This window comes from Sylvia atricapilla, chromosome 16 (assembly GCF_009819655.1).
Source record: "Sylvia atricapilla isolate bSylAtr1 chromosome 16, bSylAtr1.pri, whole genome shotgun sequence".
NCBI lineage: Eukaryota > Metazoa > Chordata > Aves > Passeriformes > Sylviidae > Sylvia > Sylvia atricapilla.
Genome location: NC_089155.1, coordinates 7,724,470 through 7,736,340, shown reverse-complemented (window position 1 = coordinate 7,736,340; position 11,871 = coordinate 7,724,470). Strand labels below are relative to the sequence as shown.

Genomic DNA, 11,871 nt, shown 5'->3' with positions numbered 1-11,871 from the left:
GGGAAAGAGGCACTGGCATGTGGTGCTTAATGTGCAGGGGAGTAGTAGGAAGCAATCCAAAATATTTCAGAGTGCTGAGAAAAATCTGGCTGGGAAAGGCTGATGCTGCGCAGCCTGAGTGGAATGACGGTCAATGGCTCTCTCCCCAGTGCTGGTGTTTTCGGGGTGTCTTTCTTTGTGCCAGGGGTGAGCAAAGCAAGCAGGGAGGGCTCAGCATGCTTTTCCCAGTTCCATATAACGGGGGCTGTTTTGTTTTCCTGCTGGGCCACACACACACGGCTTTCCTGTACCCAGGATCCAAGGGATGTAGCAGCGGCTGCAGGGTAATTAGTGACGCCAGGGGGGTTCTGCCATCCCATTGGGAACATGCAGGCAGGTGCTGTGGGCTGGGCGGGCTGGCAGATGGCCTGAAGGACTCTCTGGGGATCCTGAGCCATTACCAATAATCCAGCGCCTCTCTTCAAACCTGTAGTGGAAGTGCTGCTGCTGGAGGAGGGAGGCTGAGCCTGTGCCAAGACCGCACACCCAGACCCAGCCACTCCTCGCAGCTTCCTCATAAAAATTAACGTGGGGTGTGTTACTGTGCTCCCGTGCATGTTAATGTTTCTTGTCGCTTAAGGCAGAAACACTAGTGCTGGGGACAGGGACGCATGGCTGAGGGCCTCCTGCTGAAGGGAGACCTGGCCCTCACAGCCACTGCGGAACAAGCTCGCAGTGGAGGCAGCTGCCCCCCAGAAATTCTCAGGAAATGGGGTTTGTGCTGGCCACAAGCCCTCCAGATAGAATAAGGAATGTGATTGGGATCACTGGTCCTCAGGAGCCACCTCTGCCATGCTCCAGCTCCTTTGGTGGCAGCAAAGCTAGCTGTGGGGACAGTCTCCTGTTCCCACTATTCTGTGACATTAAGAGGAGGATCCTTGCCTCCTTTTACCCATCCTTTCTGGAGAGTGGATGGCTCAGCCCTAGGAGCCCAGAGGCTCAGGCAAAGGCCTGCAGCAGACACTTGTCCCCTTTGGAACCCACTCCCCTCCTCTGCCACCTGTTTCCCAGCTGCACAGCACGGACCCGCCGGGGCCGGGCGCTGCAGACAAAAGCCGGTTCCTCGCCCTGCCGCAGCCTCTCCCCGCGCTGACTCGCTTTAATTAGCCCCATCAAAGCCGGCTGCGTCTCTCCCTCCTGGTAGGTCGCAGAACATGATTAATTCAGGCAGAGAAAACAGCCGCCCCCTGCAGAGAGGGCCTCTCGATGAGGCCAAAGCTGTTTCCTCTTCCCCATCCAGTCTCTCAACCCCAGCAGCAACGTTGGGAGCTTCTTTCTCCTGGAACGAAGCCGTGGATACGCAGGCTGTCCCAGAAGCCGGAGGGGACAAGCAAGAGCAATGGCCTCACGGAGCCCTGGGATCTCTCTCCATCCCCCCATGCTGCTCTGGTCACAGGCATTGCCCACAGCCCACCCGTGGGTCTACAGCTGGGAGTTCGCCTGAAAAATCCCTGGGTAATGCAGTGGGTCTGGGCTCAGAACCAGCCCCTCCACGAATGGGGCTCTATGCATGAGCCCTGGGGAGATGCAAGGGATGCTCCAACTGCTCCCAGCACCAGATTTCTCCAGCTGGTCTTGCCTGCTCCCACATGTTCAGGGCCCAGGGTGGCACACACCATAACACAGCTTTATTAACTGCATTTGTAGGCAAAGAGGTTTTAAAAAGGAAAAGCCTTTTGGGAAAAGAGATAGATGGGGGGATCCCTTCCCCCTTTTTATTTCTGCCAACGCAGCTGCGTGCAGTGTTCCAACAGCACTCAATGCCCTGGAGAGGCAATTACTGCAGGAGCAGCGCTGGGCTGTTCACTTCATTTTCCTAATACAGTTACATCGTCTTGGAAGAGCGCTGCTTTTCAGGGGAAGGTACAAAGCGGGTTCCCAGTGTGGATCCTCTGCCTCCGAAAGGGCTCTGGGGCTTCTCTTTGCACAGTAGGGAACAGAGGGGCGACCCCACTAAGCACCAGCAGAACACTGTTGTCAGGTTTTTATTTCAGTCTCATAAACATTTTTCCAAGAGATCAAACCACGAGAAGAAAAACAGAGTGAGCCCCTGATGGAGAGATGAGCTGCAGGCCCAAAATCAACTGAGCTGAGGAATCTGTAGGGAAGGGAAGCTTCTAGAGAGAGCTCAGGAGTCTGAGCCAAGCAGATCTCATCCATTCTCCCCAAGCCAGCCAGGCAGAGCCACACACAAGCCTGGCAGTAGTAAAACGTGTTTGAGAAACCTCTTTTGCAAAGCTCCCTCTCTCTTACTCCAGATCCATGCAGTGCCCAGTGGGGCACCCATCACCACATTGCCTCCAGGGCTTCACAGACACCCCAGGAATGAAAAATGCCATGGCTTCAGGGAAGAGAGGGGCAAGGTGAGCCAGGAATTCAATCTGTGTCTCCTCTCATGGACATCAAAGGCTTTTTTGGTGCTGCTCTTCAAAGCCAGCAGGCACAGCCATCCACCCAGCTGCTGCTGGGGGTCTGTCCATGGAGATCCTGTGGGTTGGGCTCTCGAGCCCTTCAGTCAGCACCTTGCCCAGATACAGAGCAAGAGAGAAACCCACTCTGTGGGGAGCCCACTCCAGCTGTCCCCTTCAGGAGGTTGCTGTGGTTTCCTGCAGAGAAGCAGCAAGGAGCAGCTCCCTCCTCACACCCACCACTTGTGGGATGCCGGCAGCAAGCTCTGCCTCCCCAGAGAAGCAGAGGAGAAATCCCACAGCACCCAGGCTGTTCCCAGAGCACCACACCCCACACTCCCACCTTGCTAGGTGCAAACAGCTGGGCACCCTCAGAGGAGCAGAGAAAGAAATGACCTACTACTGCCTCCTCTTCTGTTCTGCAAACAGGGAAGCCTTTATAGCTGATGGGACACATGGGAATGTGTCCCCAAACAGAGAGAAGGAAAATGCTGCTGGAAATATCACGTCCATCAGACGAGGAGTGAAGAGGCAGAGTGACCCTGCTCCCCAGAAGATTTGTTCATGAGCAGCCACTTGGTGACTCCTCACATGAACATGTCATCATAGCCTGGAGGGGGAAGGTGGTCAGGATCCGGCCTGGAAAAAAATTCAGAGCAGAGTCAAACAGAAGTGAGAGCTCAGGCCTGCAGCAACAGGGATGAGCTGGGATCCAGCAGCAGGTTGGAAGCAGGCTGGAATACCAGCCTGGCCAAGGACCTACCCAGGTCGCCCAATTCCTATGGGGCCAAAGGGGTCAAATCTGGCGCCTGGTGGAACAGCTCCTGGGGGAAGCCGTCCCGGGATGCCTGAAGATGGGTCAATGCCAGGCTGCGGGACGCCAGAGTGGAGAGGATCCACAATCATTCCCCCACTCCGACCTCTGGAGAAAGAAAAGGCAGAGCAGGAGATTAGATTGGCACTGGAGAAGAAATGCAGGGCTTAGGAACATGTGCAGGGTTAACCTGGCACATGGGCATGTGGGAAGGAAAGCTCCCAGGACCAGCCAGTGAGGCAGCCCATGGCAGAAAGACAGAAAGCCCTGCTGAGAATCACAGAATTGTTTGAGTAGGAAGGGTCCCCAAAGCTCATTTCATTCCAACCACCTGCCACAGGCAGGGACATGTTCCTCTAGACCAAGCTGTCCCAAGCCCAATCCAATCTTGAACACTTCCAGTGATGGGGCAGCCACAGCTCCTCTGGACAACCAGAGGTCTGGGGTCTTATCATCCTCACAGGAAGAATTTCTTCCCAATAGCCAATCTAACGTGGCCTGCTGTCAATGGAAAGCGATTCCCATTTGTCCTGTCACTTCAGGCCCTTGTCTGAAGTCCCTCTCCAGCTCTCGTGGAGCCCCTCTGGGCACTGTAAGGGGCTCTACGGTGTCCCTGAAGCCTTCTCTTCTCCAGGCTGAACAGCCCCAGCTCTGTTCAGCCTATCTCCACAGGAGAGGTGCTGGCTGTTCCCTCAAAAAGCACCAGATCTGCTGGCCCTTGCTGCAGACCCACGTCCCATTCCTGCTTCCCGTCCTGCCCTGCGCAGTGTTGCAAGAGCCAGCTGGGCTCCCAGAGGCCTCTCCAAAGAACTGCCTGGAAGTCATTTGCTGACCACGGCGGCTCCTCAGAGCTGCCCCACACTGTGAGTGCCATTCCTCATGGTCGGCTTTGTGCAAATGCGGCTGGAGCCTCCGGACACTGCTGCCATCATACAAGTCATTAACAACCGTGCTAATGAGTTCCATTAGGCCAGAACAGCTGCCCAAAGTGCCCCGGGACAGCCGGGTCCCATGAGCATATTCCTGGGAATCTGGGTCTCCATCTCCAGCACTGGCAGGTGTCAGCGCACAAATCTGCTTCCATTCACCATCTTTTTTTGTCATTTACAGAGAAATCTCTGATGAAGGGCTGGAGGGAGCAAGAGAAACAGGGACATCCTCCCCCCAGAGTGAATTTCCTCTCCTGGTGCAATCAGATTTCCTTCTAGTCCTGCCAGCTCCAGGCCTCTCCTTCCAGCTGAGCAGAGACATTTTTAGCTTTTAGCATTTCTAGCCAAACCCATGGAGAAACAAGTCTTGCAAGAGGGGAAAAAATGCCATCCCCACAGGAGAGTGGTTCCAAAGAGGAGACTCCTCTAGGCTGCAGGACACTCCACAACACCACCACAAGCTGGTTATTGTCTGACTGTGTGCTTTTAACTGGAGGGGAAGATGACAGGTTCTCCTTGCCTGACCAAACCAAATATCAAGGATGTATCTGTGAAGCTCAGTTTCTCAGACAGCCCAGCCTCTGCCAAGCCTTTCTCCAAGTGCCTCAGACAGCCGAGAGGCTTGCAATAGGACTTGAGAATCTGTGAACTGGGCTTTCAGCCTCCCCTTCTGCAGACTGCTGGGCTGGAGACAGAGCAGCTGGTAACAGTTTAAATTAGAGGCTTACATTCACTTAACGACGTATTCAGCTTTGATTTACTGCAGGAATTACTGTGTGTTAAATGAATACAAGCTGATTATTAAACAGACACAGATTGCAACCTATCATCTATTCAAGAGACAGGATCTTATTATGATATTAGAACCATATTGAGCTTTAGCAACTGTCAATTGGTCCCTCACAATTTGCACTGAGCAACTGCCCCCACTCAAGACACTTGACTGGATATTATTCCAGTGATCTCCAAACACCCCACATCCCCTAAAGGCAGAGCAGGGTGTGCTTCAAGAGCTATACTCACCCAAAAGGGTCCAGGTCCTCTCCACCAACAGCAAAGGGACTCAGGGGGGAAGGCCTGAAACACAGGACACAGCAAAATGTTCAGGAAGAGGGGAGAAGCTGCATGTGCCGATGGGTACACTGCCATGGTAAACAGTGCAGCACCTGCAGGGCCCTGGGATCTGTGGAACCCTGCATGAGGGGGCTGCAATTGGGAGCATTCCCTGCTCCAGGGTGTTGCTGGATGAGGACACTGACATGTGCCAGTAGCATGATGAGACAAAGGGAGCCCTGTTGTTCTCCCTGTTGCTCCCACTGCTTGGAGCAGGAGCTGCCCATGTATACCAGGAGTTTCCATGTCAGGGGATGCCTAAGCGGTGCTGGGCTAGGCCAGGCTCTCCAGCATGTCCCAGCAAGAGACACAGTCACACTTCTAGGAGTGTGGGGACAGTGGAGTGACAGGCCTGCAGCCAGCTGACACATCTCCCTGTCAATAACCCATGCCAGTAACATGATTTCAGAGCAGTGCCCAGCTCCAGCATGTCTTCCCAGGCCTCATCATGGAGCATGGAGCCCCTTGCACCCTGAGCGACAGAAGACAGCAGTGGGGTGACACACAAGCCAGAGGTCACAGCTGGTCCCGAAGACATGGCAGAGCCACTGCAGTGTCTCTTGACTTCCAGCTAAAAGGGATCACAGTGTGTGTGTGAGATAAGGGAACCCACCTGGTGTCCTTGCTCTGCCAGCCCAGATGGTCCCTCAGCCAGCAGGAGCAGGGCCACTGTCCTTTACCCACACCTCACCTCCCAGCCCCAGAACCTGCCTGTACCCTCCTGGGTCTGTCAGGACAGAACAGCCCAACCCTCTCCAGCAACAAAATCAAGCCCAAGTGTTCAGGCTGATCCAGCTGGGGAAGGTCTGGATCCTTTTCACTCCCCATCCCGTATGTACGAGATGGGGACTTGACATTTTGTTTAGGGAGCTGTGCCAGGACCACATCCCCTCTAACAGGGATCTCTCAGCAGCTTCACACTCTTTACTCACCTGTATGGGGCCCTTGTGCCCATGGGCTGCCGGGGAGGGAGCCGGAGTGGGTTCTCATCCCAGTGCACGTCCTCTTTGGATTCAGGCTCATTTCTGGTCTTTTCTGCAGGGGCCCCAAGGGGAGCAATGATACCTGAAGCGATTCTTGTCCTCAGCTCCTCGGTGTTCTTGTACACCCTGCAGCAACAAGAGGGAAGGGAGTGGGGTGGGGTGGCCAGGGCACCAGGACATGGGGTGCTGGACAGGCATGGGGAGGGGACAGACAAGCCCAAAGTGTCCCTGGCACAAAACATGTCCCCCATTAGCAGCACAGAGGGGACAGGAAGGGATAACAGCACACAGAGAAACTAAAGTTTTACCCCATTTCATATGGGCAAGGTGGCACTCAGCCACTCCCTTCTGCTCCAACCCAACCAGTTTGCACTGCAGGAAAGCACATGACACTGCAGATGTGGCTGAAGCTGGCACACTCCTGGGCAGCATCCACCCAGCACAATGCTCTGGAAATAAATGTGCTGGCCTGGCCTGCTCCCAGGTGGGGTGGCCCTCCCCTGGGCTCCAACCCACGATCCCACTGTCCTCTGTATCTCTTGTGCAAGTGCAGAGGAAGGCAGGTAACAGAGTTCTGGCCACATTTCAGGGCTGGCCTGGTTTTGTACTGAGGAGTAAGTCCTCTAGCTCCTCCCAACCTGATTTCTGCCCCCCTCTCCATGCCAGTAAGACATTTGTTCCTGCAGAAAATACCAGGAAACTGAGATTACTTGTGGAAATCGTCCAGGTGCTCTGGGTTGATGTAGTCGGCCACTGCCAAGGTCACATCTGCCACCTTCTGAGAGCTACGATCCTGGAAAAACACAGGTCAAGCAGAGTGACCAGCTTGGCAGAGCTGGAAATGGGGAACAGAGAAGCTACAACAACAACCCCAGGCTTGAGATACAAGGAACGGGGCTCACCTGCTTCCTGCCATGTCCCTGTGCTGTGCCTGAATCCCTAGGAGCCAACCCAGTGTACAGCAAGATTTTCCCTGTTCCCTCTCCCCAGTTCAGGCTGCAAGAGCTGAAACACTGAGCAAGGCCACCTGGAGCAGCTGCTTGTTTGGGGCTGCAGAGAAGTCCTGAGCTGGGAAAGGGACAGAAGCAGGGCAGCTTCTGTGCTGGAATGTTCAAGGCCAACTGTCCCACTGCCCTGACACAGCCAGAACTTGACCAGCTTCACGCTGGGCCACATCTGACACAAAAACACCCCCTGGGTCTGCCCCATCCTGAGGGACAGACACAACTTCCAAGCAGAACAAGCAAAAGCCAAGATTTAAGAAATTTCCCCTGGTGTTCTTTTCAGCCCAAGTACCCCAAACCCACAGGGACACATGGGTGCTCACCATGACATTGAGGATCATACTGTCCTCCACTGTGATGGCCTTCAGCAGCAGCTCACGGGCATCATCTGTGGACTTGTAGCGCAGTGTATACACCTCCTTGTTGGCTTCCCAGCCAGCAGGCAACAGCTCTGACTTCCTTTCATCAGGACCTGGCTAAAATGGAAGAGATGAGCTGCCGAGACCCTGCCCAGGAGCCCAGCATGACCTCCTAGGGCTGGGGATCTCATCTTGGCTGCACAGGGAGATCCTCCAGGAGAGAACTGAGGTCTGTGGGAGGGGATCCCTCAATGCCTGCCAGATTTTCACAGCACAAGCAGGACTGTATTTCCTACAGGCTGGCCCTGCCTGCTTGCCAGCCTCCTGCAGCATCCCTGGTTGCCAGGGATGAGGACATGACCAGTCTTTGCTGAGCAGGAGGTCACAAATATCCAGACTAGGAGACAATGCTCTTCATTGCCAGACACCTTTCACCTCCCCAGAATGATACAGAGCTGTCTGGGGCATGGGAGAAGGCTGTCATCATGTCTGTCCTAGCCCCACATCAGTGCTTCTGGGGGGCCCTACCTTACACTGTCCTCTCCTATTGTACTGGAGAGAGTCCTCTGCTGTGACAGTGCCCAGCACTCCCCATTACCTCCCAAAACCAACATCAGGCACTCTCCCAACACTCATCAGGATCCAAATTCACTAGACTCCCATCTTAGCATTGGGTCCAGAACTAGACTGTTCCACTCTCTGGTATTACCTCAATACATTTCCTACTCAGCACTGGACTGGACACCTGCCTTTTATTACAGGGTTCTGTCTCACCACTAAGCTCCACTTAGCACTGTACTCTCTTCCCGGGCTCGTACTGATCGCACAATTAGGATCTCTCGTCCTGCGACATCCCACAGACCACCTCCAGCATCAGGACCCTCGGCGCCCCAAGTATCGGGATCCTCTCAGTATTGTCCCAAGAACGGGACCCTCCTACAGCACTGGGATTCCCAAACACTGGGACAACCCCAGCCCCGCTCCGACCTCCACACCAGTACTGAGGCCCCTCCGACCCCGCACCGGTCCGGGTGCCCCCAACACCGCCGGCTCCGCCCGGTTCTCCCGGCCCCGGCAGCGGTCGCCCGGCTCCGGCCGCACTGCGCCGGCGAGCGGCGCTGGGAAAGGCCGAGGCTTCACCGCGGCCTACCAGGCCTCCGCGGCGGCGCAGCGCGGCTCGGCCCGTACCTGGTCGCCGGTACCCAGGCAGCGGTAGCCGTGCCGGATCAGCTCCCAGTGGATGCCGCAGACCAGGGCGTCCTGCGGACGGGAGATGGCGGGCCTTGCCCAAGCGTACAGCGGCTCCAAACCGGCCATGGCTGCTGCGGGCCGGGGCGGAGCCGGGGCCGCACCGCCCCTCGCTAGAGGGCCCCCGTCCGCTGCGCTGGGCCCGAGCCGCCTCCCGCGGCCGCAGGGCCGCTCGCTGCTTTGTTGTGCTCGGCGCTGCTGAGGCGCTTCCCGTTCTGAGGGCGGTTTCGGCCCCCCCAGGACAAGATGGACATTGAGGGGCTGAAGCGTGTCCAGAGAAAGGAATGGAGCTGGGGAAGGGGCTGGAGCACCAGGAGCAGATGAGGAGGTGGGGGGACTCAACCTGGACAAAATCAGGCTCGGACCTTTTCTCTCTCTACAACTCCCTGACAGGAGCGTGCAGCCGAGGGGCTCGGGCTCTGCTCCCAGGGAACAGGGACAGGACAAGAGGAGATGGCCTCAAGTTGTGCCAGGAAAGGTTTAGTTTGGGTATTAGGAACAATTTCTTCACCAGAAGGGTTAATGATGGGCTTGGTTGTGCTGGAGCAACATTTGGAGTCAATGATCTAAGTGGGCTTTTCCAGCCTAAAAGATTCCATGATCCTGTGAAAGGTGTCTGCCCAGCACCATCCAGCAACCTCCAGGTTAGTCACTCTGAGCCTCCTTTCCTGCTCCTGGCTCTTTCCTGTCATCAGAAAAGCATGCAGGGTCTGCTTGTGCTGCCATAGCAAGCCTTCATGCTGACACCAAAGGGACCAAAGCACCAAACAGCCATTGATAGGTTTATTTCATCCCTTCCATAACTCCCTTGTCTGGGTCACAGTGCTTATAACACCTAAATTCTATTAAAGTTGCCATTGAAAGGCATTCATGAGCTCTTTTTCCTTGCCCCTGGGCCAGAGCCAGTGTCCTCAGTGTGGCTGGCAGGAGGCTGGGGCTCGGGACAAAGCCAGGGAACACCATCATCTGCTGCTTTCCTAATCTGAGCATCAGCTCCTTGGGGGATGCTCATCTTGACTTCATTATGCGTCAATTAATTAACTCGCACTGCTCTCTCTTTCCATTTCCCTCTCAAGAAGTCACTGAGGCTGAACAACCGACCACAGCCTGGCAGGTCCCATGGGAATCACCACCAGGAGCCACCACACCTCCTGCCATGCTCTGCTACTCCTTTCTTCAGGGAAGACAGCTGGACTCATCAGGAAAGCTGTTGAGAATTTTCCACAGGGCCGGGATTTCAGCACAGGAGCTCCATGAGAGAGGCATCGGATGGGGATGAGTTGGGAACAGCAGGAAATGCCTCAGTCAGAGCTTCTCCATTGCTGAGATGTGATTCAGAGCAGCAGCAGCATTTCCACCCCATGGCTCAGCTCACTCCCAGGCAGCAGCCGTGGTTTCAGGCTTTGATGGCATCCACATTTCACTTTCCCAGCACAGCCCAGACCTGGGTGGGCCAGGGGCCTACCAGTGGCTCCAGTCAAATGCTCACTTTTGAGGCAGGGTTTGAAATCCTGCATCTCCCTCTAGAAACCTGATCTGGAATCCTGTATCTCACTGTTGTTATTAGACTCCCCCTATGTTCCTGCAGAGCTGCTGCAGGTGCAGGAGCACAGGGTATTTGGGACTGGTGGCATCAGGAGTTGTCGGTGTCTCAGCAGGATCACACAGAAGCTCTGCTAAGTGCTCACCAGGTTTTCAGTTTCCCTTCCAAATTATTGCCATTCCTGTTCACCCACCATCCACTCCCCACCCTCTTGCCCCTCACTACATGCTCCCATCCAACCCTCAGCTTGTCCTCCTGTGGCCTCACCTCCATGTTCATCCTAATTTATTTCCCCACACTGTGTTGTGTCAGCTGCCCCGGATCGCTCTTGAGAAGTGACTTTTATTGCCATGTCCCCCTTGCCCTAAACAGCCCCTCCATAGGCATGTCAGGAGAAAGCAGGATGCCTCCATGCATCCCCTCACTGTGGGACCCTCCTGGGAGCCAGGCCCCTGCCATACCTGAGCCCGTGGCCCCGGGGCTGACTGCCACTACATCAAAGCCATTATTCCAGCCCCCACGGTGCCATGCTGGCCCACATTGCCTGACTCTCTGTTGTCTCCTTCCTCTGCTCCCGTGCTTCACTCACTCCATGGCTCATTGATGGTGAAAACCACTGGCCACATGAAAGCAGCCCCCTAATGTGAGTTAGGGGTCTGCAAACTGCGTGGGAGGTATGGAGAGCCCGGCCCTGGCTCGAATCAGCAGCCAAGTCACTAACGGGGTGATGAGGATTGCAGAGCTGGCGCAGTTGTTCTGCGAGTGCGTCAGGGCGGCTGCTGGGCACACTGATGCCATTGTTGGAGCAGCCATGTCCTTTTTGTGACTGCTGGAGCCTAGCTGGGAGCAGGAGCAATGCTGTGAGAGCTGAGCAAAGCCCTCAGAGCAGCCAGTGCCCCAATGCCTTCCTCGCATGTGTTCGTGATGATGCACGCCCACCTCTTGCACCAAGGAAGCTGCCCTTGGCCATTTTCCTCCCTCTTTTACCCAGGAACAGAGCAGAAACCTGCTCCCTGACAGAGCACGGGTAGGGATGATGTCCCAAGGGAGGCAGTAGCCGGAGCTATCCCAGCCAGACAGCGGTGCTTGGAGCAGGTAAAAGGCTACATCAGCCCGGGTCACCTCCGTCACACAAACCGCAGTCTCCCCTGACCTTCATACTTTCTTACTGCCTCACTGCTCCCGTTGCATGCGCCCACTGTGGTGTCGTAACGAGCAGAAGAGGAAACAGATTTCCCAACCACCCACCCCGCTGGCAGCCCATGAGCCCTCTGTGCTGGGAATGGCAGCCCGCACAGCCAGGGCAGCTGGCTCACCCCTGTGCAGTGCTGTGTGTGCTGGGTATGACCCAGAGTTTCACAGGACAAGGCAGAAAGGGGCCATGGATAATCCCTGGCTGATGTTCAGGTGTTGCAGGCTGCTGCTTCCCTC

The 11,871-nt window shown here is 55.6% G+C and overlaps 1 protein-coding gene across 1 annotated transcript; it reads right to left on the bottom strand.

The window, feature by feature from the left end:
• Positions 1-2,011: 2,011 nt before the first annotated feature.
• PSMF1 (proteasome inhibitor subunit 1) lies at positions 2,012-9,012 on the bottom strand. The gene is made up of 7 exons (XM_066330768.1): positions 8,838-9,012; positions 7,614-7,766; positions 6,997-7,079; positions 6,236-6,412; positions 5,214-5,267; positions 3,211-3,369; positions 2,012-3,086 (listed from the first exon to the last, which is right to left on the bottom strand). The coding sequence occupies exons 1-7, from the start codon at positions 8,964-8,966 to the stop codon at positions 3,035-3,037; spliced, it is 807 nt and encodes a 268-aa protein (XP_066186865.1). The 5' UTR covers positions 8,967-9,012; the 3' UTR covers positions 2,012-3,034.
• Between the last annotated feature and the right edge of the window lie 2,859 nt (positions 9,013-11,871).